This window comes from Exophiala spinifera (genome assembly GCF_000836115.1).
Source record: "Exophiala spinifera strain CBS 89968 unplaced genomic scaffold supercont1.2, whole genome shotgun sequence".
Lineage (NCBI taxonomy): Eukaryota > Fungi > Ascomycota > Eurotiomycetes > Chaetothyriales > Herpotrichiellaceae > Exophiala > Exophiala spinifera.
The window spans coordinates 1,565,513-1,593,511 of NW_015622514.1; the positions used below are offsets into that span (position 1 = coordinate 1,565,513).

The window sequence follows — 27,999 nt, forward strand, 5'->3', positions numbered from 1 at the left end:
ATTGTTGAATTCCTTCCGCTCCACTCGTAGACCTTTTCTTGATGTTCATCACACCCCAGGCGATCGCACCCGAGCAACTCCCTCGTCTGATCCTCTGCGTGAGGCCGCTCTCATAAGCCAGTCCTTGCCGTCGTAAAAGTCGTCTTGTGCGAAGTGGGTTCCGACGAAGGGAGGTAAACCTTTCGCGGTGCTCCCGAGGCTGGCAATTGGGAGGAGCTACCTGATATTTGGTCTTCGAGCACCAGGGATGCGCAAAACCCATAAATTACATCTTGATTGCTCTCTCCAGGACGACCCGGACCCGGGCACCCCTTTCGGGTTTGGCACGTTGCAAGGATTCTATCGTGGGAGATCTCACAACGTCCAAAGTCGTCAATGCCTACACAGGTATGTGTGCATGTATGTTCGTAATGTTGCGACCTTTGAACCGTATCGTGATTGATTTGAGGTATTTCTCGCGGGAGCCTCCTGTACCACGGCGCCAAACGTCTACGTATGTACTCGTACTCGAAATAAGTGATACGTATGGGACCGAGACCCCACTGCCCTTCACAAAAGGCAAATCTATGCATGTGTGATTGATTGTCGTTCATTTGTTCATCGCAGGAAGGACATGGTCACCGTCGTTGTAGTCAGATCGGGGGACATAACATCATCCCGAGAGAGCCATACAAACAATTTGAGTACCGAGCAGAGGTCGCTCATGATCATACACTCTCACTCTCAAGACAGTCAGACTCCGACAAATCTAAACATGCCTGCCGTCACAACTTAGCCCTCGGGGTTCGTATAAAGGAACGACGGGAGGCAAGCTTGTCGACGTAGATCAAACCATTGCGTTCTCAAGAAAGATCCATACCAGCATCGTACTCCTCTTGCTCACCCCTGGCACCAGCGTTCCCGGCTCCTCCACCAGCACCGTGGTTGAACGGACTGCCTTGGCCTCGTTGCGACTGATCTCTGAGGATGAGTTCTCGAAACACCTCTTCATATTCATCGTCCTCGTCCTCGTCTTCACCCAGCGGGAAGTCATCGCCGTGTTGACCACCACCTCGGCCTTCTCTCGAGCCATCCAGTCCGAGCGAGTCACCGGTCTGATAATCGTAATATGACTCCAGCTCCGGGTCAAACTCTTCTGTCGGCGACATCTCATCTGCGGCATGCTCTTCGTCATCAAGCATCATGTCAATGTCGACCTCTCCAACCCCATCGACGCCGGCCTCTGCAGCCGCCCGTCTTCTCATCTCGTCTTCCCATATCCTTCGCTCCCTCACAAAGTCCATGCGCAGCACCTGATCGCCTACCAGCTCACTGCGTGCGTCGTCCCGTCTCCGCCGTATCCGGTCGAGGAATTGGCTCTTCTTCTGTTCCCTGCCCTGCGCCGCGTGTCGAGCGAGCGCACTGGCAGATCCGAGACTTTGTGCTCTGCCCTCCCACGTGCCGGCAGTGCTTCTCTTGGCGCTCGCCGAGCCTGCTAGACTTGAAAATGCCGAAGTGCTCTGGGTCTTTGGAAAGCCGAATGTTGCCTGGCCGTTGCCGCCGGAGCCGGTCTTCGAGCGTGTCGAGTCCGGAGGCGTGGCTAGCACACCGGCAGCACTCCCTGTCAGGGCCGCTGCATGTTGTTTCGACACTTCCGGGGTCTTTTGCAAATAGAGTCCAGAGGTGCGATGAGATGTCAAGCTTTCATTCTGTTCCTCCTCGGCAACCGCAAACTTCCCCAGCGGCGAACTTCCCAGCCTCAACGGAGAGGAAGGTGGATTCCCGCCTTCGCGTTCAGGGCTCACGGGCATGAGGTTTGCATTCCTCGACGTCCGAAGCGGCGACGGGGTGACAGGTGTATAGAAGTGAGGCTGTGACGGCCGACTGGCGGCGAAGAAGGGACTGGGACTCGGAATGGATTGTGGCGTGAGTTGCGTCGAGAACATCGTCTTCGATCCCCTTCAAGTGTCGATAATCGACTTGAGTACGAATCTGCACAATTGTTCAAAGCTACGACATCTGCAGTGCAATGCCACGGGGGAGGAAGTTATGGAAATGCGAGAATCGGGAACAACGTCGTGCGAGTGAGAATGGTCGATATTACCCAGATTGTTCGAACGAGTCGGGCGCCTCGATATGACGACGCGGTAGCAAAAGCGCGCAACCCCGGCCTTACTTGGACGCGACACCATCCCGAGCTAAGCCATTTTCGTCCTAATGGGTTCTTTTTCATCGCATCAAAATCAGGGTCTTCACAACGGCTACCGAGGGTTTACCTACTGTATAATAATGTCATCTCTCGTATATTCCTTGCTTGTGCAGCCCAAGACGAAACCAGGAGGCCTCCAGTCATGCAAGGTACAAGACGATATAAAGCAGGAGAGTCGATTTCATCAAAAATTGGTTTTCATTTTTCTTTCTATTTAGCCAATTAACCACACACCATTCCAGGCAATATCCTTTATGTACAAAACACAGTGTGGAAAGGACTGGCCATTTTGGGGTGCAATAGCACTAATTACGCTCAGTTCAATACATCGACGATAAAATCCCTCGTCGGAGACAACGGTCCCAATTCCTAGGTGCAACGCCTGCTTCACGTGCCTGGTAGGGCGACAAAACTTGATGCCGTCCCTTTTCGCTAAATACAGAACAAGATTCGTGACGGTCGTAATGGTCAAGGACCGACACTGCTGCCATGCATAGTTGGGGGTTAAAAGTTGGAAGCTGTGTTGACTGGCCCAGGAGAGTGATATTGGTCCAGGGTTCGTTGGAATGGCGTGCTCTCAGATCCAGTGGTGGCACTCAATTTGTCTTGGTTGACGTTGGGATCGTAGAGATCATCGTCGTGAAGGGTCTTCTTCTTGCCCCAGATACGCCAGGCAGTGTAGGCAAGCCCGGCAAGAAGCAAAGCTCCTCCAACACCTCCAACAACGCCACCAATAGTTTTCTTGGCCGTTGAACTCAAACCGGAGCTGCCGCCGTTGCCATTACCGCCGTTGGTCAAAGAGGCAGGGTCGACACTTGTCGTGACAGGGAAAGCACTACTACCTGTGCTTGTAACGTGTACGGTGCTTCCTCCTTTGACACTTGTGATTGTAGTGACGACTTCAGAGTAGGATGAAGTGGTGATCAACGTCCGAGACGCAGACGAGGTGCTCGAAGTGGTCAGGGGAGTTTCATTGGAAGATTCGGATGACTGCGAAGAGCTTGATGAGGGGGTGAACGTCGACGTTGTCTCTACGGTGACAGTCGAGGTTGTGGATCTGACACTTGTCGTAATGGTAGAGGTTTCATCAGTGACAGAGGGCGAGCTGGACGGAGGTGTGGTACTTGGGGTCGAAGACTCGGAGCTGGAGATAGTCTCACTGGATGTCGGTGAGGAAGATGGGCTCGAAGAATCGCTGCCGCCAGTGGACAATGCAACACTTTGACGTTTGAAGAGGGCGATTGCGTCGTCCAGGGCATCGGCAGACACGCACGACACGAAGAGTATCGAGAAGAGGAGCAAGAATATTTTCTGCATGTTGGTGGCTCGAGGGAATGAGGTCAAGGGAAGAAGAGAGGTGGAAATTGGTTCTGATCTGTTTGCAGTTCGTGGCCTGCGCTTGAAACAAAGACGTGCAGTGAAGCGAGCGTCGTCAGGTCGAAGTAAACGAAAGGCCCGTGATCCGAGGTATCCGAAATGACCGCAAGTGGGCAAGAAAGGGATTTGAGTGAGAAGAAGAATTGGTACAAAAGAGGATGAATGAGACAATGAAGACAAAGAGAAGCGAGAAGAAAAGAAAGTCGATGGGGGTGGAACGTGGATTGGTTGAAAAGCAGGGCTGCGTGAGAGAGAGAAACAGTCGTGAGGCGAAGGAAGAGAAAAACAAGGTCGCAGCCTACAGCAGCGTGGTGTGAGTGATTCGGGCTTAGTTTGCGGTTAATTAGGCTGCTTGGTTGCTTTGTACTCGCGGCCTTTCTTAGGCACTTGTGCAGGCGCCTCTGCCGGGCGAGATTTTCACCGTGCAACTAACATTAAACTTCTCCATTCCGGCCTCTCTCACTGATGCCAATGGCCCTGCCTTGTCTCACTAAGGAGTCGATCACGTGCCGATCTCACAACCGTTCAGTTTCGGGTGGCGCAAATCCCTGCATTTCTCTCAGCCATCTGCAACTGCCACCCGGAAGTGCGCGATGCAACCCCTGTTGTAGGAGTACAGTACAATTTACTAATCCGTCCAAAATTGCCTGCACAACACTGTATAACCAACTGGTCACACATACTGAGTACCACCTCGCCGCCGAGGCTATGCGAGGTATAAGCATGCCATCTTGTATTTAGGCCGGCTTAGAAGTCGCCGGATCTGGATTACTAGATATGACTGAAAAAGGTCATCCTCATGCTTCAATCAGAACCGAAACACATATTGTGTCAGCTCGACTGGCCTAAAGAAATAAGTGACCAAGCCCTTATGCAGTCTTACTCAGATCGTTGCGACATATTACTACGCACTCCCGCTTTTTAAACATCCGCATCATGATCCTGTGTGCTCGTGCTGTTCCTGGATGTGTAAACAATCTCGTGGATGACCCCGTGTCAGGCTCTTCCTCCCAAACTCAGACAGACCCAATCGTAGCACTGTAAACCAACCAAATCTCAAACCACGGCTTCCTCATGCGCTCCAGCTTTGGGAGCGTACATATGGAACTGCGCAAATATGGTCACATCTTCCACCATCGTGCCCAAACTCCCAATCAGCCACGGCAGGTTCTTCATGACATATTCATGCTCCGTCGAATGACAAAGAATGCCTGCACCATACGTAAGGTTGCCCATTAACGAGAGGATGAAAAACAAGAGCGACAGCCCTGTCCCAATGTTGTTAGCACGCTCCCCAAGTACGCGATAGATGTAGTGCTTGAAAAGACTTACCTTCACAGCTCCTGTCCCTCGCGTTCTTTACGATCTGCGGTATTCTCGCACCTAGATATGCCACGGCGCTCGCATATCCCAAGACCTGAGCGCCAGCTGCCGTCTTTTGCGTTTCGACATCAGTCGACGTGGGACTTGGCTTCCATGCTCCCGACTCGTACGCCAGGGCCCAACCCGCTGCGCCCACGACCACAATGGCCAGGACGCTCATCACGTTCTTGAACCACAACCTGGTGCCAGATTCGTCGCTTTCTTCGAGGATTTTGGCGAGATGGTCGTTTTGGGCGCTGCTGCTCGGACGGCGTCTCAAGCTCGCGCTGCTCCGTCTGCGTCGTTCCCTCGAGCCCGGGATCGTCAGGCTATTTGTCCTCTCGCGGCGCAGAAGTGGCTCGTCTTCTGAAGGTTCCCCTGCTGACGATTGCCTTGCGGCCAACAAGGCCCTAGCCTCCCTTCTCTTGTTTTTGATCCCGTAGTATAGACACTGTGCGATCAAGACGCCATCCGCAATGCAGAAGTACACGCCGATCGCAACAACGACAGGCACGAGACCAGCCCAGAGCGCGCCTGCGAGGTTGCAAATGTCTCCGATGAACCACACGAATATGAAGGCAAGGCTGATGGCTTCGGCGGATCCGTTGCGGTAGTTTTCGATGAGTTGAGGGACGAGGAGGAAAATCCAGCAGGCGAGCGAGATAGAGCCAAAGATACCGGAGAGGGCTTCGCGCGTGGAGAGAGGTACACTGGAAGACTCGTGCGCGAGCATGGTGAGAGCGCTGGGCAAGAAGCCTGCCATGACGGGGCTTTGAGGGGTGGCGTCCAAGCTGGGACGAATCTCACATAATAGTTAGATCGAGGTCAGGATGAACTGTCGATTTCGTTCATGAATCTATTTATCCTTGGATGAAAAGAAAACCTCAGCTCAGGAAATCTAGCGCTGTGGAGCGTGCTTGCAGGATTGATTATCGGTACGGGGGTAGCAATGAGTGAACTGCTACGGAGTATCCGTTCTGGGCATGGGAATGCCCTCGGCGTTCGTCATTTTCCGTATCTTTTGAGAGGCTTTATAGCTTGAGGGGGCCACTTGGGGCTCACTAGGCGCCCTTTTTCAGGCTTGAGTAGCCGATGCCCGAAGATCCAGAGGCCGCCTGGATGCACCATCGGCCCGTTGGCGGATCAACCCACATTTTGCAGCTTAGCGCTGTGACGCACCCAGCGATGAGTGATCGCCTCTTCATCTCCTCTTATTCGTTGCTGAAGAACTTCAATATGACAAGTCGAGACCCCCTTTGTTGTCTACATCCAGCTTTCACCAGGACTTCAACATTTATGCGAGAGTCCTAATATGAGTCAAGAAAAGACAAGGTGGAAGTACGATATCGGAGCATCATGACTATCGCCACGATGCGCCCACCACCAGTGGAGGACAGATCGAGACACGCGACCACCGACGACAGTACTACGAGCACCAGTAGGTAGGTCTTCTTTACAACGTTAATGACGAGGAGGCTTGGAGGCACAGGATTAGCACCTTCGTTCAAAATCAATATTCATTGCACAGGCGGGAGCTTTCAGACGTTCAACCCTGTCCCAATCCCGATCCCAATATCTGTTCGTACAGGTGGCGTCCACTGCCACACACAATACTTGTACACCCACAGTCCTCCACCTGACCGATTGCGTCCCGTCTCTACCGCTAACCTACAACGACACAATGGATTGGTCTACCATCCTTCATGGTGAACCTAACCCTGGTGCCCTTCCATGTCAACGCCGCCGGCGACGACGATCTCTCCCGCTTGATCTCGACGCTTCTCCTCCTCCTCAGGGTGAGCTTGATTCTTGGCTTGGCCGACTTCTTTGCCGCAGCGGTCATGCTTCGTGTGCAAACGGCCATGGTTCTGGTTTGGAGAGTCTGCTGTTCACGAGTCAGTGGTGTTCATGATGTGTTCAGGAGGGCATCACACCTACTTCGTTCGATTTGGATTGTGTATGAAGGCTTTTGTGATCTCTAGTTGTGTTGTGAATATGAAGGTGAGTTTGTCGTGCTGTTGAGTTGGTTGGTTGTATGGAGGACGCTATGAATTGTCTTCGTGTCTCTTGACTGTAATGTGTCGGTCACTTGAATATTGCTTTCTCATACCTTGCTGGCCGGGTGTTGGGGATCGTTTTGTATCTGGCCGATGAGGACCTTCGAGGACCGTAAGGAGCCAGGGAGCAAAATGAAAGTTTACGAGACCACCCAGACCTGGTAGCAGGTCCTCAACATTGATGTCCACCCTCAGACCCAGGAAATTGAGGTTGACGAGGGTACGCGTTTGAAGCTACCTATGGAGCATGGTTCGAGGACCTGTCTTCTGTTTGAAGCCAACGACTACACGATGGGCCAACAAGACCAACCAAGCATGTTGTTGGGTCTAATACCAATAATAGAACTATACTTCGACGATGACACACCCAAGATCTACATCGTCCAGCTCGACCTATTGCTCACGGAAACATCGCTGCGATGAATATCCAGTACCCATTTCAGTACCCACATCTCTCTTAAAATGAAATATCATAGTCTTTCCGTAACGGCAAAGGAGTGTTTTCGTATCATCTCAACCTGATTCTTGCAAACTTTCCTACGTCAGACAACACGCCTAACTATCCCAAGATAGTCTGTTCTTCTCAAGCTAGGCCAAGCTTATCAAGGTCGAGTCACATCGGTCTACGTAGGCCAAAAATGGTGGGCCGGCGAAAACCGTGACAAGCTGTGGCGACGGGCTTTGATGCCACATTTATGCCGCCATCATGTGCACGATATGTCCCTTAACCTAGCCCGCTCCGCATCATGATGGGTAGGACCTGGGCCTGTAAGCTTTTGTAGATATCAAGTATGCCGACCATGCCAGCCCATCGTTTGGACAATGTATTTAGCAGGATCAGGCACGTTCCTGAAATCTCGTGGATACCATTGAAATCCACTGGTCCTTCCGCATCCCCGCTCAATTCTCGCGAGAAGCTCACGACAGGTAGCCGCCCATCAATGGCAAGCAAACAATGAGCCATGATGGTAATAGTAGCTTGGTGTATGTAGTGTGCCGAGACAATGGTGACTGGGTACATGCCCCAGGGAGTGCCTTCAGCGCCTCGAAGAATTTTGTTATAAAACTCAACCACCTTGACAGCAGAGTGGTAGCTTTCTCGAGGTATAATCTCGGTTGTTTCGTGAGGCAACATTGGTTCCTTGGTAGCTGCTAACGCGCGTAGGAGTAACGGCTGGAATAGGAACAGGATGGAGGTCTCGAAATTCATCTCACATGTCATACTACCCATGCCTATCGACGAATCGAGGAACTGCAGTTCTCGTCTCCACGATAAAATCTGCTCTAGGCTTTGCTCATACCATAGACGTGATAGGTCGGGAGCCAGGGCAGGCAGGTAGAGCTCTCGAAAGATTTCGGAGCGAAGATAGGTGAGACGGTAAAAGTGTGAGATAAGAATCAATTGAAATGAGGAGGGATTCGCAATCGTGGACTCTGTCAAGGTCGCTGGATACTCGGCTGTGATGATCTCTTCGGTCAAATCCGACGGCCGTCCAAGGTGCTGAGCAATTGTTCTTTCGACACAATACAAGCCCCAGAATATCCACCTGCGCCTCCTTTTGATCTTCTCGTCTTCGTATTCGTCATTGGTCTCGGTATGGAGGTTGAGCTCCACGCTCAAGCGGCAGGCGAAGTCCAACAGTTTCCAGAAGTCGCCTTTCCTGGGGTGAAAGACAGCAAAACAAATGAGCAGTAACAAAGCCTGCAGCGCGTCCACAGATACATCTGAAGTGACTTCTTCCACGCACTGCAATGCGTCGGCATAGTAAGACATCGACTCGGTGTCATAAGCCGAGTGGTGTCTTGCCTTGTTTGCGGAGGCAATGGCACAAATCATGGAGATGCGGAAGAACTGGTGGGCATCTTTGCCAGTAAGGTACTTTCCACCAGTTCCGTGGAGGCGTAAATAGGTGTCAATCTCGAGCGCAATATCATCGGGGTCGAAGAAGGCCATCTGGATGTTGGTGGTTGCCATGTACAGGTTGACCAACATCTCAATCTCTGACCGAGATGGAGTCGCTCGTGGCTGCGCTGGCTCTGCAACCTCGGTGCTTTGGGCGTTCAGCCAAAATTCCGGGCCGGCATAATCTGGATTGTGAACCATGGGGCCGAGTTTTGCCTGAGCATGAACAAGCACCTCAACCACCAAAGCGTACGGGGAGGAGCTGCCGAGAAACTGCCAACAAGTGGGATTGGCATGATCGATGATGAAGTGCTTGTCGAAGGACAGCTCGCTGGTGTAAGTTCCCCATTGCGGTGGCTTATTCTCAAGATGCGATGAAGCTGTTGATGTCGTGCGCTCGTGTTGGCCGACTTGGAATGCGTCCAGTGGTTCCACGGACCCATTGACCGTCGCTTGAACGGATCGCAGTCGACTCAGGCGGTTCAACAGGGAGTGAACATAGCTGTCGTGGAAGTCAGTGGGCGGGCTCTCGACGTTGGTCAGGTTCTCTCAACGCACCTTCGAGGCAGTGTTTGCTGCAACGCATGGTCAAAGAAGGTGCATTCCGCCTTTCCCTTCTGACATAATCGACAAGCTGGCAGATTCGTGTCGCACTTCCTTCGCAGGCGTCGGCATCTCTGGCAAGTGGGCAACAGACGTGTGAGATCTGCTTCGGAGATGTTCGTGTTATCAAACTCCATACTGAGTATTGCAACAGCCAAAGTCCGATCCGGGGTAAAGGTCAATAAAGAACAATGAAGGACATGTGCGCTTTAGTGGCACAGCCTCGCACAGGTATATAAGTCTCCTGGAACTCAGCCGTCAACAGTTTCATACCCGCCCTTTCAGAGCCTGACCCGCGACTGTGCGACGAGGTGAGATGGACATTAATCCAAGAGAAGAAGGTGACAAGAGAGAGAGAAAGACAGAGATACGAGTACGATGTTGCCGGCCCGGCAACTGGGGCGGGGCATAAGGGCGATAAGGAAAACGTGCCTCGCTGAGGTATTGATCGCTGATTTCGCTGTGGGTATGGAGTGCGATGTGTACGAAGTGAGCCTCTCTTCTACGGCGCAGGCATTGGCAGTCTAGGGTAAGGCACCATGCCACCTGCGCACAGAGCCCGGTTAACGGGGCGCCAGGCTCAACAACCAGTACGGAGTTTTCGTACGAGCCCTCAACCTCCCGTCGCTATCGCTGAGGCACCTCCCCAAACTTACCTGGCCTTTAGGTACCAACGAACCCTGCATCGCCCTATAGCGCTTCTGCAACCCCCCGTTCTCCCCTTCCTAAATTGGGGTGGATGCTATCTCTGCCTCTTTGTCTCTCTGCATCTTGTTCTCCACCAACTGGCCGGCCTCTCAGCGAAATCCAAATTACCAATACAATCTCACCGGGAGGGGTCACTGATAGCCTTAGGCTCACTGGCCAGATTTTATCGTGCATAATCCGCCTTGAGACAAGCATCCCGCCACCTCATCATCGTCCCTGTTGAAATCGATGTCGAAGACAAATTCGTCCATGATCAATGCAGTGTCATGAGCCAGAAGAACGACCATAGCCAGCAAACATGACTGAATGCCGTCGCTCCGTCTTGTCTTGCGCGCGATGTCGCCGCCGGAAGATCAAGTGTGATCGCGCCATCCCGTGCGGCCAGTGCATAGCCGCGAAATCAGATTGTACCGGCTTCAGTTCGAAAGACCAAGATCCAAACATCCCACGAAGCATCGTCCAGCATCTTGAATCGGAAATCGCAAAAATTGAAAGTGAACTTGCTCGCAATGGTCACCTCGAGGAACTCAATGCCTCAGACATTCTCGCGGGCATGCCCACCAACGACGGGATCCCGCTCGAGGAGAATGGGCTGTCCATTCTCGATCTGCCGAAACTCGAGGACACCCCGAAATTGCTGGTCGACGTACAGGGCCCCTCAGCAACCGTCAAAGACACCTCTCGCGATGAGGTAATGAGCTGCGGCGAGATCCAAGCCATGATATTCGCCATACTCCCGACAGGACCCGGGATAACCGACCTGATAGCACGAGTCCGAATGAGCCTCACTCCGTCGACCGCCATCGCCTCAGGCAGCCCGAGGGAAGCTCGCAGAAAGTCGTTTTCTCGTGCAAACAACGAAGTCAGCTGTGCCATGCTGAAAAGCATACCCACACCGATCGTGCGAAGCCTGATCAAAAAGTACATGACCCGAGTCTACCCCATCTTCCCTGTCCTCCACGCTCCCTCACTCTGGCAACAACTTGACCGCGTTGTCAAGACCCTGCAAGAGATGCCTGAGCGACAACGTTCCGTCGCGCCCTCGTATGATTTCCTGATCGTGTACCTCATGCTCTCCACTTCGGCCACTCTGGGCAGCGCCCGCACCGGCCACGAAGCCAAGCACATGGTCTTTTCGAGTTCGTTGTTTGAAGAAGGCATCCAGCATATGTCGGACAAGGCCAAGATCCCCTCCGACCTCGCAGGCATCCAGGTCACGCTCATGGTGCTCCAATACGCGTCGATTAATCCTCGACTGGCCAACGTGTGGATGCTGACGGGTGCCGCAATGCGCGCGTGTCTCGAACTCGGCCTGCACCGAGAGGCTCCCGAAGCGCTGCAGTTCGACCAGCTCACGCTCGATCTGCGCCGCCGGATTTTCTGGTGCGCCTACAACTTCGACCGGGCCATCTGCTCCGCCTTGCAACGACCGCTGTCCATTCCGGACCAGAGCATAGACGCGCACTTCCCTTCGATCCTGGACGACCGACACATCCACCCTTCGGGCATCGACGCCACGGGTAGCGAGACCAAGACGCACAACCTGCGCTGGATCCACTTCCGGCGGCTGCAGTCTGCGATGGTCGAGGTGCACTTCCAAGGCAGGCCTTTGGAGCCTGGCCAGAGCTGGGAGGACTGGCTGGTTCTTATGGAACGTCGTCTTCAAGCGTGGTACGAGGACTATAACGACGGACATGAGCTCACGGAGTTCACCCTCGCCCACGGTCTGACGAACCTGCACCGTCCATCTCCGCGGGTGCCCATGCCCGGACCGCGCAGCCTGATGGTGGCATTCGAGGCGGCCTGTTCCAGCGCAAAACACCTCCGCGACCACATCCTCTCGGGCTTCTACCGGCGGTCGTGGCTCATTGCGCACCACGTGCTCGAGAACAGCATGGTCGTTTTGTTTTGTCTGAGGCACGGCTTCGACACCATCTCGGCGCGCTTCAGCGCCCAGCAAATTTTCGAAATGACAAAGGTCTTTACGTCGAACTTCCTCGCCCTCGCCGCCCAAGGGTGGAACGAGGTTTCAAACTACGCCGGCGTCTACGAGAGACTGCTCGGGCCTCTCTTGGAGTCAGTGTTTTCAAACCGAGCCCCCTCTCTTTCGTCGTTCGGCCCGGCCCAAGACGCCGAGCTGTTGAGGTTGTTGTATCCTGGCCCGTCGCAGCTGGACAAGTTGCGGTTCGGCAGTCGGTCCTTTGACGGTGAGGGTCTACCGTCTTTCGACATGGGCACGTTGAACTGGGAAGACTTCAGCGTGAGTGATGGTCGATCGGCTTCGGCCGAGGGCTACGTCGCTGGGTGGGATCTGTTTGATCCCAACGCTATCAGTGCATCTGGTCAGGATGTGGTCTTTGGCATGGCTTGAGCGATGACTGTACAGGGAGACAAGTTTTGTTTCCTTTTTTTCTGATGGTGTCTGGTAGTTACAACTACATGCGTCTCAGGTGGTTTCGAAGATGATGTAAAATGTATCATTGTTGAATCTGTCTTTGTGGTCGATAAAATCAACTACGATCATGCAAGCAAACACAGATCATCGCCTTGGAGCACAGCCAGGCCATCCCGTTCGACCATTCGGAAGGCAAGGGATAACATTTACATGGCATTATTGACAGCCAAAAAGGCCAAAAACCCATCAACGCCGACGACGACATGACGATATCGAGGATTGATCTCTTCATCTGGAACCCCCAAATGTGATGGTATACGAGCTAGATCACAGTCCAGTCAATATCAGCGAACTCCCGCCAACTGTCCGCCGAGCCACTTTGTCCGGAGCATCAACGTACAAGCTCGAAAAAGCACAAGGGGACGATAGAGAGACGAGATATTTGGATTTTGAAAAAAGGATGAATTCACGAAGGTACGGGCATAAAAATTGGGAACAGGCGTTGTTATAGGCGAAGGGATTGAACGTGGCTCGATGCCTATCATTAGGTAGGTAGGCAGAGACATGCTTAGATTATATACTGTACTTGAAGTGATTGATTAGCGTATACTTTCGAGCGAGCCAGCGGATGCAGCCACCAAGAGGACCAGCAGGAGGAGCGAGTGGGTGACGTACGAACGATAGGTAGTGAACTCTTGAAGGGAAAAGAATCTACGCCGCTTGGATAGATAGACACCTGCTAGGTAGCGTATCATGCATTTGACCTGTCACTCTGGGGTTATCAAGGATACCTACCGTCGGTCTATATGAGTAAATTGTTTACGAGGTATATATATAAGATATCTATATAATACCGGCCATCGTTCTATAAAGTTCGCTGCAGAATGATATTTAGCTAAAGCCATATATTAGTTTATATTTTAATCCAAGAGGCTTAGCAAATTTAAATAATCCCGAGCCTAGTGAGCGGGGCTAGGCGATCGGGTCTGAAGAAGGAGACAATGAGGATGGCGGAAGAACAGCTGTGAGGGAGAAGGCCGAAGCTCATAACTTGATATCTGGCGTGCGTGCCATTTCGTAAATGCACCGAAATGTTAGGAAGTGCGACCTAAGTTACCTTCAGGTAGTTAGTGGCGGCCGCCAAGATGGGGCAGGTGAGCCAGAAACCAGGAGCATAGCCTCATTGGCAAGGCTGCCGCCTTATCACGTGATCAGTTCGGCCAGTTGGACCGTTTGGCCGGCTCAATTGGCCAACCAGCCATACTGGCTATGAGGAAACCGGGGGCGACGACCCGTCCGCCGGAGGCTCGAACGACAGAGAGTAAATCCGTCGCTATCAGCCTCTGCGACACCCTGTTGATATTGTGGTACTACAAATAACTAGCTCTTTCTAATTTTTGTCCTGCGGGAACTTCGCACCACCTTGTCTTCTGACCTCGTCCAGGATCTCCACCACCCGCAGAGTCTCTGTCCACGGCATGGTGGAATTTTGTGTTTTACCTGCCGCGATATCCAGCGCACATGCATTAGCCTCCCATCAAAACCCCCAGCCGGGCTTCTCAAACGAGAACTTGCGGACTTCACCTGCCGGGTCTCGTGGGTAAAAAGTAAACGACTCTGGCGACGAGGGCATCGAACCCTCGACTTTGATAACGCCCTTCGGCCCCTCGACACGCATAAACTCTCGATCCTGTCTCCCTTTTGTGGTGCATGTGACGATACCATGACGACCTGTGGACGGGAATTGAAGGATGACTGATGAGGTCGCATCAACATTATACTCGATCGTCTGCGCGGCTAAGACCCGGGGCATTTCGGCTCCCACGCCGACACCAGGATCGAGAGTGAGCAACGCCCAGGTCAGGGAGTAAATTCCGACGTCTAGCAGACCACCCGCACCGAGTGATGGCTGTACGTAACGAGAGTCACGCGGCATACTGGGAATATCCAAATCGAGGCCGAAATCAGAAAACATCCGATAGACGTCTCCCAGCAATTTTTCCTCGTGGATCTGCCGCCTCAATTCCCTTGTCAGCGGGTAGTACCGCGTCCACATGGCTTCCATGAGAAATACTCCCTTCTTACGTGCAGTCTCAACCACTTCTCGAGCCTGCTCCAGGTTGAGCGTAAAAGGCTTCTCGCACAGAACATGCTTTCCTGCTTGGATGGCGTCCAGCGCATTTCTGTGGTGAAACGAGTGCGGAGTTCCGATATATACGATGTCAACATCCGGATCTTCGTAGACATTCTCATAACTGCCGTAGAGATGCGGCGTGGAAGATGGGGTGAATTGCTGTACAAAGCTCTGGGCCTTCTCTATATATCACAACTAGGTGTTGAAAAGGAATAAATTGTAGTACGAAGGACTATGAAGGAGGTTAGGGCTCGGGGCGCGGTATTGGGTGCGCGTCGAGAGCCTCAGTGAAGGGAAGGCTTGGCGCCAGCCAGGTCACGATCGTGACACTATACTAGACGATCCGATTGCTTGGATAACGTGCTTTACTTCGGGGCTGGGCGGAGGGTTCGTTACAATGTCTTCCACAAATCTACTGGATATTCTTCCAGTACCTTGGCAAATCCGTCCGTCAGTTTGCTGTTTAGTTTCTAGAGATTGCTGGAGCATGGTTTTATTGGCCGAACTCACCTAGGATCCCCCATCGCAGAGTGGCAGTTACTCCTTGGACCATGGTTAACTGCGACCTTGGACAAGCTCAAGAATTGGTGTCTCGATTTTCGCAGCGGCATGTGAACAATGTACCAAGGAGATGTGTGGCACTTTTTGTCGGTTGGATACTCAGCTGTGCAGGAGACATCACTATTCGAGATCTGTCCTCGACGATTGGGTCCTGTCGAACTACCAAAACATGGTCAGAATCATGCTAAACGAACAATGCTCCACTAGTCTTTCCGGGGCTTCAGTCACGGGTAAGCTCTTATCCACAGGCAGGAAGCGATTTAACGGACGGAACCTCTATTGTTTCTTCGTACGCCTCAACCGGGCGTCGAGACTAGCAGGTGCCGTGAATTTGCTGAAAGCCTAGAGCTGCGGGTGACATCGAACACCGGCCTGTGCAATCAATGAAAGTTCTACTATTGTATTACAATAGCTCCCGCAGACGAAAATGCCACTTTCTCCCAAGATCAAGTTGTGTGTGGGCACAGCGGCTTTGGGTCAACACCCTTCTCACACCCTGGAGCGCAAATTCGGGGCAGCTGCTTCCAACCATTTTCAAGGTGTGGAAGTCGTCTACAAAGATCTGGTCTTCTTTGCGGAATCACACCATGTTTCGCTGATCCAAGCCGCATTTCTCATCAAAGGAATTGCCCACAAGAATGGGATTGAAATCCTGTCTCTCAATCCTCTGAAAATGTTCGAGGGTAATTTGAACACGACTCTAGCCCAACGTCTGGACGTGGGCAGAGAGTGGGTGGCGATTGCGCGGGCGTTAGGGACCAAACTGATACGGGTGCCCTCCCAGATGGACCCGAACTCGACTGGAGACGACAGGGTTCTCGTTCATGAACTACGCCAGCTTGCTGAGATCGGCTGTATTGGCGGTGAGGTGGTATCTTTTGCATACGAAGCTGTTGCCATGGGTGTACATAACTCGCTCTGGCAAGACAGTCTCCGCATCGTACAGGCCGTCGACCGCGCCAACTTTGGGATCTGTTTGGATAATTTCCACATCCATGCTCGTCTGTGGGGAGATCCTACGATAGAAGGTGGAAAACTGCCAGGCGGAGATGAGGCCGTGCGGAAATCGTTGGACTTATTCAAGAAGACATGCCCCAAAGAAAAGCTCTTCTACGTCCAATTCTCGGGAGCCAAGCTATTTCAACCACCCATGAAGCATGACGATCCGCTGTTCGAAGGGTTAGAGATTCACAATCCGATTCTGGCGTGGTCTCGGGGAGCACGCCCATACCCTCTTGAACCTGACGATTACTTACCTGTGGCCGAAGTTGCAAAGGCGTGGTTAGTGGACTATGGCTGGGACGGCTGGGTTTCGCTGGAGGGCTTTCTGGCAGAGACCAGCCTGGAAGAGTTTGGGCCCGAGAGAATGGCCGCCCGGGCCTGGCAATCCTGGCAAAATGTGAGGAGGGCGATTCAGGAATGAGTATGGACATGGATCTTGCTGTCCGCTCGTTCATTCATTCGTTCGTCAGCCGAGTCTCTCCATTTCTCCTGCTTTTAAGATTGAGTTCTATATGTTGTCCTAAGGGGCCGTAACGCCAATTATTAAAAGCTGACAATTCCCCCATCTACCTTCAAGAACGCCCCTGTCACGAATTTTGAGTCGTCGCTCGCGAGAAAAGCAACAGTGCCAGTGATGTCTTCGACTTCGGCAAATCTCCCCAAAGGAACCCCTTTGCGCATCTCCTCTCTCTGAGCTGGACTCCAAGCCTGCAGGAACATGGGGGTGTTGATGCCACTAGGATGAATGGTATTGACACGAATCCCGTATTGACCTAGCTCTTGGGACGCTGTTAATGCGAGACCGCGAAGAGCAAACTTTGAAGCACTGTAAAGTGACAGACCCGGGGTCCCTCTCAACCCGGCTATCGAACTAGTCAGAAGAATGCTTCCCCCATTGCCACAGTCTCGGATTGCCCCAGCGGCGTGCTTGAGCCCGAGAAAAGCTGAGCACCAAGGACTTAGCTTTTGACACCAGTACAGGGAGGGGAGTGTAGATAAGAGGAGCAACTCACCGGACTTGACATTGATCCTCATGACTTTCTCGTAAAGCTCCTCCGTGGTCTCCATGATACTGGTCGAGGAATAGCTAATACCAGCGTTGAGGAATACAAAGTCCAGCCGTCCGAAATACTGCACGGTCTGCTGGATGTAGTGCTGCACGTCGGTTTCCTCGGCCACATCGGCCTCGATAAAAAGAATGTCGGCATTCTCGAACGGCTTCAGTGCTTCTGAAGCCTCGATAAAAGACTCACGATTGATGTCTATGAAGGCCACTCGGGCCCCTTCCCGCAAAAGTCGCACCACCGTCTGAAGCCCGATCGATCCTCCCGCGCCTGTAATGGCAGCGACTTTCCCTTGCAGTCGTCGACGACCGGCGTTGGGGTGCCGGGGGGCGGGAGAAGGTCCCACAGCAGGCGTTTCGTCAACGGCTTCCATTTGGGTGGGTCTTGGCCTACAGCGGCGCAGTCGAAGGAACGGAGGAGGGTCTGAGAGAAGAACCGCAAGATTCTCTTCTAGCTGCGATGGCCTTTTCTACCCACAAATGTTTTGTCATGAACTGACAGCCCTTCCCCCGGCGTCGGATGTCACAGATAGCCAAAACCTGGGGTTTTGCGAGCTCCGAGGTTCAGCGATTGCGAGGTTTCCACCTTTGGAGGACTCCTCAGCGGCAAGTCGCCGCTGCATCGCACCGGCCCAGTTGTGTTCAACAAAACGCTTTCCCGATGCAATTGTCGGCGTAGAATGACTCTTCCGGCTCTCCACAGATGAAAGCGAGACGAGTCTTCACAGCCAATGGAAAACGAAACTATAAGAAACCAACTCCGGCTTTTCTCCGCATAACCATGCTGCACCCCAGCCTTCATGACATGTATAGAGAGTAGGGGGTATTACTCTCCCTCCACATGCGGATCGAGTGCCTTCCTTTTGTTTTTGTCTTCGTCTATCTCCCTGTGACGGCTGCTTTACCCTTACCAGACTGTTCTTGCACAGCTTGTCTTGCACAGCTTTCTCGTCTGCACGATGCGGAATCCCTTTGCTGCCAACGAGGACAGGAGCGACGCACCTCGCGAAATCTTTGGGTATCGCATCTACCTTCTGGCTCTATCAGCGACATGGGTAAGCTTCTAGCTCCTTTGAACCTGTGCTGTCTCAAGTTGGGGTCTTTGGCCGTTGGTAACCTTGCGAATTGCGTAGGCGTCGTCAATGTATGGTTACGACTCGGCATTCATTGGCGGGACGCTTGCGCTGCCCTCATTCAAGCACTCGTACGGTCTCGACACCGTGGGCAAGACCGAGTTACTTGATCTGTCCTCCAACATTGTGTCTACCTTCCAAGGAGGCGCCTTCTTTGGCGCCATCTTCGGGTTTTTTCTCTCCGAGAAATTCGGACGGAAGCCCATCATCATGGTCTCGGGCGTCGTCTTTTCGTTGGGTGCCGTCTTGCAATTGATTGGCAAAATTGGGCTGCTCTATGCTGGACGTGCTCTGACAGGCCTGGGTATTGGGTACGGAATCCCGCTCCTTTGCCCAACTTCAGTGGATGTTGCTTCCCTTCTAACGGTTGTCCGACAGGGCATCTGCAACAATCATCCCGATATACATCTCTGAATGTTCGCCGGCCTCGATTCGAGGTCGAATGGTGGGTTTCTTTGAAATAATGCTCCAAATAGCCCTCGTCTTCGGGTTCTGGGTGAATTACGGAGTCAACAAAAACATCTCCGCGACGAATCCGGCTCAATGGAGGATTCCGGTCGGTATACAGTTGATCCCGGCCGGCCTTCTGCTCTGCTTCATGCCCTTCATGATCGAGAGCCCTCGATGGCTTCTCAGCAAAAACAAGATGGAGCAGGCTAGAAAGTCTCTATCTTGGGTCAGGAATTTGCCACAGGACCACGAATACCTAGATCGAGAGTTGACGGAGATGGCAGCAGGCGTTAATCACGAACTGGAGCTCACCGGAGTAGGGATGGGCAAATCCCAGATGTTGCGCGAGATCATTCGCCCGGGAATCAGGAACCGTGTCATTCTGTCTGTCCTGTTGATGCTGTTGCAGAACCTCACCGGGTAAGAGATGTCCCTGATTTTTCAGTCTCAGAGATCCCTCCAACACATGGTCTAATACTTATTCTAGGATTAATGCGGTCAATTACTACTCACCTATCATCTTCAAAGCCATTGGGATCTCGGGAACATCAGTCGGCCTTCTGGCAACCGGAGTGTATGGCCTCGTGAAAATGGTGACGACTGTTATATTCATGGTTTTCATTGTCGACACAGTCGGTCGTCGCATTTCGCTGCTGGTGGGCTCTGTGGGCGCCGCGTTTGCCATGTTCTACTTGGGGATCTACTCTAAAGTGAGCGGATCTTTCAACCATACTCCCCCCCGAGACGCTGGTGCCAATGGCGCCATCGCCATGGTCTACATCTACGCGGTGTTCTACGGATTCTCTTGGAACGGAATTCCGTGGATTATCTCGTCAGAGATCTTGCCTACCCGAGTCAGAACCTTGGGCATGATGTGCGCTGTGTGCATGCAATGGCTTGCCCAGTTCATGGTCGTGTACTCGCTCCCCCACATGGTGGCGTCGATAACTTATGGCATCTTTTTCTTCTTTGGGGCCTGCACCGTTGTCGCCATGGTTTTCGCTTATCTGTTTGTTCCGGAAACGAAGGGCGTCTCTCTGGAAGACATGGATCTGCTCTTCGACAAAGATTCTAGCGTCTGGGCGAAGAACTCCTACAAGAAATACAAGGAATTGAAAGAGGCTGGTCTCAACGCAACCACGATTCATGCTGCCCAAGTGAAGGAGACGACCCAAGTGGTCGAACTTGAACATATTTGAAGAGGTCCTGGAGTCACCGCTGCACGCGCAGGAAAGGGTCGTCCAACATGATGACTCGGGTTTTCTATCTGTCAGGAACGCCTATGTAGATAGGCAGAGTGCAGTAGCAAGTAATATTGGAATTCCATACTCTAAAAGCCTTCCTCAACCTCGGTTACAACGTGGCTTCGAGCATGAGAGGAGGAAGAGTCCCTCATGCGCGGGGCTATGCGTGAAGCCATCCTATCTCCTTGCTCTCCGTGTTCCTTTGGTGAACAGAGAGAGCCTCTCTAGCTCGTGTCTCATCAACCTTTCGTCTCTCGCCGGCGTCTCGACGTTAGGTCGGCCAACCGGTCTTCCTCGTCCCGCGGTCTTCTCTGATTTTGCTGGTGTGGTTTTCTTGGCAGTCGTCCAGTTCATGACACTATCCGTGGCCGGGAATTTTTTTTTATGATAAAGAGTTCCCGTATGCGAGAATGAACTTATTACTGTACTCCAAGCGCACCCCACGCTGTGCGGTGGGTGGATCCTGTTAATTAGCAGCACCTAAGGTGCACCCGATACCTGTTCTGAACAGTGTGGGGATAAGAATAATAAGATAGGAGGACATGTGTCGACGTCGGGCGTCGATGGTCAACTTATTGATGCGACTCATCCCGAACGGAGTAGCGACATCGCTAATACGGAGAGCAGTTCAGTCCTCTGACTAAAAAACCAAGGCTCTTCGTTGGATTGCGCGCATCTCAGGCCCGGATCGTGAGAGAGCAGCATGCCAGGAGCGCGCCAGAGCCGTGAGGGAGCAGGAGAGAGCAGACGAGGGAGCGAATCGACTAAATAGTCGTTAGCGGGGGAGCAAAGCGGCGAGGGATGAGTCAGCCGAGTGGGTGCGAAGGACGATAGTTCGGGGATTATATAAATATATACCGGAGTATATACATACATATGTACAATACATGAGGCGCAAACTTTCCCCGTACTCGTCCGATGATGAAAGTGGAGGCATCGTCGCCGCATTGCTCGCTGTCCTCTGAATCTGAAGCCGATACACCACTCAACCACGATACCATTCTGGGCCTTTTCTTTCTTCACTCTCCTAACAGTCGACAGCAGGCCATTGTGGGAAAACGGCACCGACTCGCTTTACGAGGGCATCAGAGACGCCAACGCCAACACCTTCTTCTACCCTTGGACCTTCGTCATCGTCAATTTTACCCGTCTGTCTACCACTGCCACCAATCAAAGACTGCCAACTCCGCAGGTCGTGCAGCTTGATCTCGCGCCCAAAATCGGCCTTGGCCCATTCAACCAGTTGTTCTTCGCCAAGCTTCCGCACGGCCAGACGCTCCAACACGGCGCGGTTGGCAGTCAAAAACACCTCGGCGCCATCGAGCATGCCACTCGCAAAGTCGAAGCGAGGCGTCTGTTCGAACCGCCACGCATTCGACATGAGTTCGCGGACGCCGTTGGCTATCTCGCTTGGGGGGTCTCCGTCCGCGCCGACGACGCACTGCTCCGACCCCAGCGTGATCTCGTTGATGCCGGCCGCCCTCGTCCGATCGGCGCCGTACATGCGCCAGAATTCCCGGGCGATGCGTCGGGTGATGTCTTCTCGAACGCTCTCCCTAGTCCATTGCCCGTCCGCGGCGCAGACGAGATTCCCCACTGGACTCCGCACGCTCTCGACGCCTTTCGCAGTGATAAAGTCCCTGCCTGGACTCCTCAGGAGCTCTGAGATCCTGTGGATGTACGGGCTGGAGTAGAGCAGGGTGCCGTGGTGGAGCGCCCGGCCTCTTGTAAGTTTATACGCGCTCCCACTGACTTTGAGCCATCTGGACTCTGCTGGCTCCGGGGCTGCTCCGGTCCTGCGGTGCTGCTGCTGCTGCTGCTGCTCCTGCATTACTATGTCGTTACGGTCGTTCACGCGGATCGCGCCGAACCCGTAGCTTGCGGCTGCCGGCGAGAGCGCCCTCACGACCATCTCAGCGTGGGTGCTGCGCTTGAAGGATTTCGAGTTGGGCACGATCACCGAGTAGTTCAGGTTGCCCGAGTCATGAAAGACAGTCCCGCCTCCGCTCCGTCGGCGCACGAGGTCGACCGGTGTCGAGTTTCCATCGCCAATTCCGTTTTGCTGGTCTTCAAGCTTCGCTTGACCGTGAAGCTGTCCGTTTCGGGACTTCCCCTTGTCTATAGACCCTGTAGCTTGTTCCTGTTCCAGCTCAGGGGCGAGTCCCCGTCGTAGGCTGTTCAGGTCCGTCTCGAGCCACGGATTCTGGTTGCGGCCAATGACGACGCAGGGCCTGTTTGTGTAGAATAGAAGAATGTGAGATTCGGGATGCGAATGCGTCAGAAAGTAGTGTTCGATCGAGAGGTTATGGTAGGGGTTATCTGAGGTCAGATGACAGATCAACGGTGACGTCTCTTCCGAGACTCCAGGAAGGTCTCTGAGACTCCATGCTGGAGCCGAGGAGGTAGTGATACGGCGAGAGGCTGCTGAGAGGTCGAAGCGCTGGCGTACACGGGATCTTCTCTGAGACACTGGGGTGTGAGGTTGGGGCAAGAGGCATCTGGACTTTGTCAACGCGCGGGTCGATGCCGTCCGCATTGAAACTTGCACAGTTCCGGAGGTATAGAGAGGCGATGAGCTTGCGAGTTTAGTGTAACTACGAGTACGAGAGCCTTGTACTCTTGCGAAGACAATTGTGGCTAGTTGAGCAGGTTGGCCGAATTTCTCACCGGCGCCAAACGGTTAGACACGACTAACTAGGCGGATCTTTAGCGTGTGAAAGCTCTCCATAGCCGCAGTTGGGAAACTCTCTCCTTCTCTGACTAACAAGCAATTAGGGCTTATCTAATCCAATCGCCGTGGAATGCCGGCGCACACTTCAAACTGCACGCATGAAGGTCTGTTTCACTTTGTCTCTATATTCTTCTACCAGGTGGAGTCCTCTTCAATCGCTTTCAATTTGGAGAGTTTGAATGATCCTCCAAAGCAATCTTACTTGCTCCATGGAAGAGTATGTCTGATATGCTCTTTAATATAACTTTCGATCCCGCTTTCACAAATTGAGAAAATTGTACAAGCTAATCATGCCAAAATTCATGCCTCCACACATGGTGAAACATGGACCAGTGCTGCATAATCAGGTCTTGCCTGACTAACTTGACACCGCCGTACCCTACAACTGTCGCAATACCTCTCAATCATCTGCCCTTTTTTTACCCGCACCAGCAGACATACCCGCGGCATCTTCCTGCTCGAAGCTGCCGGTGATCAGTTCAGGCTGCAGTATTGGCTCTCTCCAACTCGTACCACACACTGAATACAGACCCTGTTTAGCATCCACCAGCCTATGAGGTCGACCTGACTCGACCTCCTGGTGTAATCGTTCTGAATAGAGAAAGTGTCTAATCACTTTTTTGACATCGTCGAAGCCCTGTAACCGCATCTCGGCCATTTGTGCCGTGTAGGCCTTTGTAAACCACAGATCGTGCTCGGTGCCCACTGGATGCACCTTTTCCGCCAAAGATCCCACGTACAAAGCCCAAAGTCGAAGTCGTGAGTAATATGTGTTATCCCCCTCCGACTCACTCTCAGTTATTTTGGCGCGTAGATTGGTGATCAATCTGAGACCGAATCGCACTGGTTCAGGTGAACCAAGTACCATTGAAGCCATCAGGGCAGTTGCAATGCAGGAGTAAGCCTGCGTTATGGGCTGTTGAAAGAGGTGGGGATAGATCGATAGGTTGACGTGATGATCAGCAAGCCTGGCTATACAGTCAAATTTGCGCAACTGTTGCCATCTCAGCAGTTGGTCATCCGTGGGAACCTCGTGTAGGTGCAGGTATTCTCGTGTCTTGAACAATTCGCGCAAGTCCGTCACTACTCCTTTCAAGATCGGGTGCTCAATCAGAGGATCGACGCCGGCTGCATGCTCTCCCAAAATCCCTGCCGATAGTAGTCGTGCTTTCCAGGGTTGGCTGAGGGGTCCAGGGGTCCACTCTTGTGCAGGGAAGAGAGGACGCGTTTCGTACTTGAGAGCAAAATAGCAATCGCTCGAAAGTAGATCTTCACGGAACCACGAATCCATCAGAAGAACTCCGCCAGCCGCGTTAACCAGATTCCGCAGCATCTTGAGATGCATACGGGCGACGGCCGTGTTGTCCACCAATGTTTCAGAGGCGAAGAGCTTCAGAATAGCCTTCAACGTACTGAGCTCGGGAGGATTTGGCTGGGACGCTCGCTGTCTCAATTCCACCATTGCCTGACCTTGAAAGTATCGCGATTGGTATGCCAGGCTTTCGTCATCTGTCATGATTGCCATTGCTGCTGCAAGGACACTTAGATAGGCATTGGCGTAGCAGGTATCTTGACTTATCATGGTTGTGTCATCCCAGCATTTCGAAACTTCGTATGTCACCAGGCTTTTGGTCGATTCTTGAGGCCATAGCTGCGGAATAAACATGTCGTACGCATAACTTATTAAGCCGCTGACGAGGGGATTCAGAGACAGACCGGAGGTGTCGAACAGTGTTTCGCTGAGGTCTAACGGGGTGCTCATCGACGTGAACATTGAGGAAGGATCTTCATCAGTGACCACAGAGTGAGCAGAAGGCGTGGAAGCGGACGATCTTTGGGGATCAATAGCACTTCCTTGAGCTGGGATAATGCCAGGATATCCGAGCTGCAATGGCTGTTCGGCCATCCAAGGATTGAAGCTGAAAGGATTGGCCGAGAAAGTCGATGGCGTCTGCGTCTGCTCTGTTAATCGTGCCTTTCGCGACGCTTGAGAGGAAGTACGACGTATAGCTGGCCCCGGTGCCGGCGAACGAAGACTTGGGGGCTGTTGGCGCTGTTGAGGCTGCGATGACTGTTGGGATTGCTGCGGTTGTGACGGTGTCGAAAGTGGCCCTACTGGCACATTTGCAGAGGCGCGCAGTCTTCTGGCTTGATCTTGTTTTTTCCATCGCTCATACCTATTCATGACATGCCATGAAACGGCAGCATTGTGGTCTTTGGAATCAATATTGCCAGCATCCTTATTGACGAAAGAAAACTCGCCACGGAAGGGCGCTGGCTGCTCGGATGAACGCTTTTCTCCAGACATGGGTTGGGAATCTAACTGAAGCAGGGTTTCTTCCTCGGACGGGTAGTGTACAAGGATAGTACTTGTAGCCATGGCGCCTGCTGCGTTAGAAGATCCTTATTGAAGAACAGGACCAGAGTTCTAGATGCGGCTGTGTTGTTCGAGAAGCTTGCCGGCGGTTCTGTATTTCTTTTATCATTCTTACCTGAGCATTGGAAATGAAAATGAGATGGAAAGTCGGGTCCAATGTCGTTCGAGATTGGTTCATCTGGAATAGAAGCAAGATGCTAGCTAGCCACTTATTGAAGGGCACTTTGGCTACTTCATTGGTTGATTTTAAGAGGAAGGGGCGTTTCCACTATTAGCGCCTCCGATGCCATGTTTAGCACCGTCGGTTCAGCGATGCCAGATCGTATGGATGCTAGTCGACTTTCGTAGTTTTGGAATCGATTGACGGCCGAATGACATAAGCGCACATGCATGCTCTTTACTGGACTCAGCATGGGAGACGAAACCCCGTGACCCGCAATATTGAACGATATGTCAGGCATTCCTAATCGCGCATGCGCGGAATTAGGCGAAGAGGCGGAGGAGGAGAGAGGATGACAATTATCCAGGTCCCTTAGGTAGAATGCTTATGTCATGCAATCTTTCATAATCATGACCATGCCGAAACGAATCTAGTTGCGCGGTTTATCTCGGCTCGGACTGGTCAACTCGTCACCGGCGGGGAGGCGGCCACTTACCACACTCAGTACGTGCACAACTGTCGCGACTGCCTAATGCGTTGGAAATGATAGAACTCTGGACGAAGGACTAGAACTTCGCGGTGCGCTGTTCTGGGTGTTGTGGGCGCAGCCGGCGGTAGTTCCCACACAGGACTAGTTAGTGCGGCGGAATGCTGCCCTAGTAACATGTCAAATGTCGGGATCCTTACAACGACTGTACTTTTCCGACGGTCAGGACCATGATTTTCCTATAGACTTTTGTTTGACCCGTTAAACTCACTTCTGGTGCTCATCTCTGTTTTATGTAATCTCCATCATCCTTTAAGTTCGGCAAGCGCCAATAACTTCAATGTTCGAGAGTCTTCCGGCCAGGCCTTAAGTGGCTGGTAGTGGTACCCACAAGTCTACAGACCACGGTGGAAGGTCTGCGCTTATGAATTATATATCATTTTGGTCAAGACTTTGCTTTGTGTTGGAGTTGCGCAGTCACTGAATGTCCACTTTCAACGTCAATTTGACGATGGGATCCAACAAGCATTGCTGTCGACGAGAGCCAGAAGGCGCTGCTAGGTCTCAGCACCATGTGGCTCGTACTTTTCTAGAGAGGAATGTTGAGCTCCTTCGGCGGCGTAGCGTCACTTACAAACGAACCGTAGTGGCGCAGAGTCCTGTGAGAGGAGATTTAGACGAAAAGAGCAGAGGAAGTGTAGCGCTGATACATAAACTATATAATGGAGTAGAGTCACTCTCATCCACGGTGTAAATTCTGCCCATCCTGGTCAAACAGTGCAAAATGACCAAAGATAGGAGTTGCACAATCCTCCATAGAAACTCAAGCGGATCAAGGCACTAGCTTCTGAGATTCTGACAATGGATATGCTTGAACAGCTAACAGCCAAAACCAGCTGGAAAACCCAGATTGAAATTTGACGGTGCTAGCATCAGACAAAATATCGTGATGGTTATGTTAGGCTTCTTGACATCGCCGACATTCAACAGACAGCTGCTGTTGGAAGTGAAATTCGGAAGCGCCTCCGACGTGTCGATATGCTAGTACAGGCTGAGGAACGCCACGGTTGACCGAAGACGGTTGTGGTTGAGTTCACAGTGGCAGGGTCCGACGAAAAGTATGTAAGGCCCAGAGTGCGACACTGTGTGACAATGCCAAAGAAGGGGCTTCAACCTCGCCACTGGCGCTGAAAGTGGTGGAAGACTGCTGCCCAAATTACCGGCTGGCAGCTGGTGGCTTCCCAAACCTTGCACGTCACTAGCATTTTCCAGGCAACAGAACCACCAGATACGAGGGTATGCATCTCCCGGTGTCGGTCAGAGCGGTCCAGACCCTTGGGGCATGGCACGACACAACCCCTGCCAGTGGCCGCTTTTGTACTGTTCTGTTTGGAGTACGGATAGCACATTGGCCATTGTGCTTGCAATGGTGTGGACAAAACGCCAACGGGGCTTTTGTTAGTGGATATCATCTACTGAGCAAAATCAAGGGGAAACAGAGTGTTGCGACGGCCGAGAAAACTCAACAATGCATGTCAGCCTCACAAAAGGACCCTCATTTAGTTCGAAAGAATTACCCGGTACTCGCACCAAGGCCTTCGAGATGGTCCTGCAGCGGGCAAAAGTCTTCAACATTCCACCTCTGCACCTCGACGAAGGGAAATGGGACACTAGATGAGCGAATAGATACAAGTAGGGAGATGGATGGTTTGTCGGCATACTTTATCACTCGTTCAGGAAGGGGCACAGTACAGTAGGGTGGATTGAGGTTCCGTCGACTATGGACCGGCTTTGGGTTCCGGAGTGGCTGACTGAAAGGGGAAGCTCCTCATCACTGATCAGCGATCACCTTCCCCAGCCCATCCCCAAAGCTCGCGAACGGGCGAGTTTTACGACATCAATGGCCCCCGGCCTCACTAGCCCACTAGCCTGGGCTATCTTTTCGTTCAACTAACCTTTTCATGGCAAAGTGTCGACCACTTGACCACCATCCAGACGACGATAATGAATAAGAGAAAGAGGTGGGAAGCACAGGCTCAGACAAAAGGCAGATCTAAGTCAGAC

The 27,999-nt window shown here is 52.5% G+C and overlaps 11 protein-coding genes across 11 annotated transcripts; 3 read left to right on the forward strand and 8 right to left on the reverse strand.

The window, feature by feature from the left end:
• Window positions 1-842: 842 nt before the first annotated feature.
• PV08_02863 (uncharacterized protein) lies at window positions 843-1,925 on the reverse strand (the record flags this gene model as incomplete). The annotated part of the gene is made up of 1 exon (XM_016377221.1): window positions 843-1,925. The coding sequence occupies one exon, from the start codon at window positions 1,923-1,925 to the stop codon at window positions 843-845; it is 1,083 nt and encodes a 360-aa protein (XP_016238791.1).
• Window positions 1,926-2,692: 767 nt separating this feature from the next.
• PV08_02864 (uncharacterized protein) lies at window positions 2,693-3,505 on the reverse strand (the record flags this gene model as incomplete). Its single annotated transcript, XM_016377222.1, has 1 exon — window positions 2,693-3,505. The coding sequence occupies one exon, from the start codon at window positions 3,503-3,505 to the stop codon at window positions 2,693-2,695; it is 813 nt and encodes a 270-aa protein (XP_016238792.1).
• A 1,116-nt stretch (window positions 3,506-4,621) lies between these two features.
• On the reverse strand, window positions 4,622-5,690 carry PV08_02865 (uncharacterized protein; the record flags this gene model as incomplete). Its single annotated transcript, XM_016377223.1, has 2 exons — window positions 4,622-4,833; window positions 4,898-5,690. 2 exons carry the CDS (start codon window positions 5,688-5,690, stop codon window positions 4,622-4,624), a joined length of 1,005 nt encoding a protein of 334 aa, XP_016238793.1.
• Window positions 5,691-7,708: 2,018 nt separating this feature from the next.
• On the reverse strand, window positions 7,709-9,627 carry PV08_02866 (uncharacterized protein; the record flags this gene model as incomplete). The annotated part of the gene is made up of 2 exons (XM_016377224.1): window positions 7,709-9,389; window positions 9,446-9,627. The coding sequence occupies 2 exons, from the start codon at window positions 9,625-9,627 to the stop codon at window positions 7,709-7,711; spliced, it is 1,863 nt and encodes a 620-aa protein (XP_016238794.1).
• An 869-nt stretch (window positions 9,628-10,496) lies between these two features.
• Window positions 10,497-12,569, forward strand: PV08_02867 (uncharacterized protein; the record flags this gene model as incomplete). Its single annotated transcript, XM_016377225.1, has 1 exon — window positions 10,497-12,569. One exon carries the CDS (start codon window positions 10,497-10,499, stop codon window positions 12,567-12,569), a length of 2,073 nt encoding a protein of 690 aa, XP_016238795.1.
• Window positions 12,570-14,130: 1,561 nt separating this feature from the next.
• On the reverse strand, window positions 14,131-15,216 carry PV08_02868 (uncharacterized protein; the record flags this gene model as incomplete). Its single annotated transcript, XM_016377226.1, has 2 exons — window positions 14,131-14,886; window positions 15,097-15,216. 2 exons carry the CDS (start codon window positions 15,214-15,216, stop codon window positions 14,131-14,133), a joined length of 876 nt encoding a protein of 291 aa, XP_016238796.1.
• A 499-nt stretch (window positions 15,217-15,715) lies between these two features.
• On the forward strand, window positions 15,716-16,711 carry PV08_02869 (uncharacterized protein; the record flags this gene model as incomplete). Its single annotated transcript, XM_016377227.1, has 1 exon — window positions 15,716-16,711. One exon carries the CDS (start codon window positions 15,716-15,718, stop codon window positions 16,709-16,711), a length of 996 nt encoding a protein of 331 aa, XP_016238797.1.
• A 122-nt stretch (window positions 16,712-16,833) lies between these two features.
• PV08_02870 (uncharacterized protein) lies at window positions 16,834-17,727 on the reverse strand (the record flags this gene model as incomplete). The annotated part of the gene is made up of 2 exons (XM_016377228.1): window positions 16,834-17,234; window positions 17,304-17,727. The coding sequence occupies 2 exons, from the start codon at window positions 17,725-17,727 to the stop codon at window positions 16,834-16,836; spliced, it is 825 nt and encodes a 274-aa protein (XP_016238798.1).
• Window positions 17,728-18,312: 585 nt separating this feature from the next.
• PV08_02871 (uncharacterized protein) lies at window positions 18,313-20,135 on the forward strand (the record flags this gene model as incomplete). The annotated part of the gene is made up of 4 exons (XM_016377229.1): window positions 18,313-18,408; window positions 18,487-18,797; window positions 18,865-19,356; window positions 19,424-20,135. 4 exons carry the CDS (start codon window positions 18,313-18,315, stop codon window positions 20,133-20,135), a joined length of 1,611 nt encoding a protein of 536 aa, XP_016238799.1.
• A 1,072-nt stretch (window positions 20,136-21,207) lies between these two features.
• PV08_02872 (uncharacterized protein) lies at window positions 21,208-22,716 on the reverse strand (the record flags this gene model as incomplete). Its single annotated transcript, XM_016377230.1, has 1 exon — window positions 21,208-22,716. One exon carries the CDS (start codon window positions 22,714-22,716, stop codon window positions 21,208-21,210), a length of 1,509 nt encoding a protein of 502 aa, XP_016238800.1.
• Window positions 22,717-23,311: 595 nt separating this feature from the next.
• Window positions 23,312-25,291, reverse strand: PV08_02873 (uncharacterized protein; the record flags this gene model as incomplete). Its single annotated transcript, XM_016377231.1, has 1 exon — window positions 23,312-25,291. One exon carries the CDS (start codon window positions 25,289-25,291, stop codon window positions 23,312-23,314), a length of 1,980 nt encoding a protein of 659 aa, XP_016238801.1.
• Between the last annotated feature and the right edge of the window lie 2,708 nt (window positions 25,292-27,999).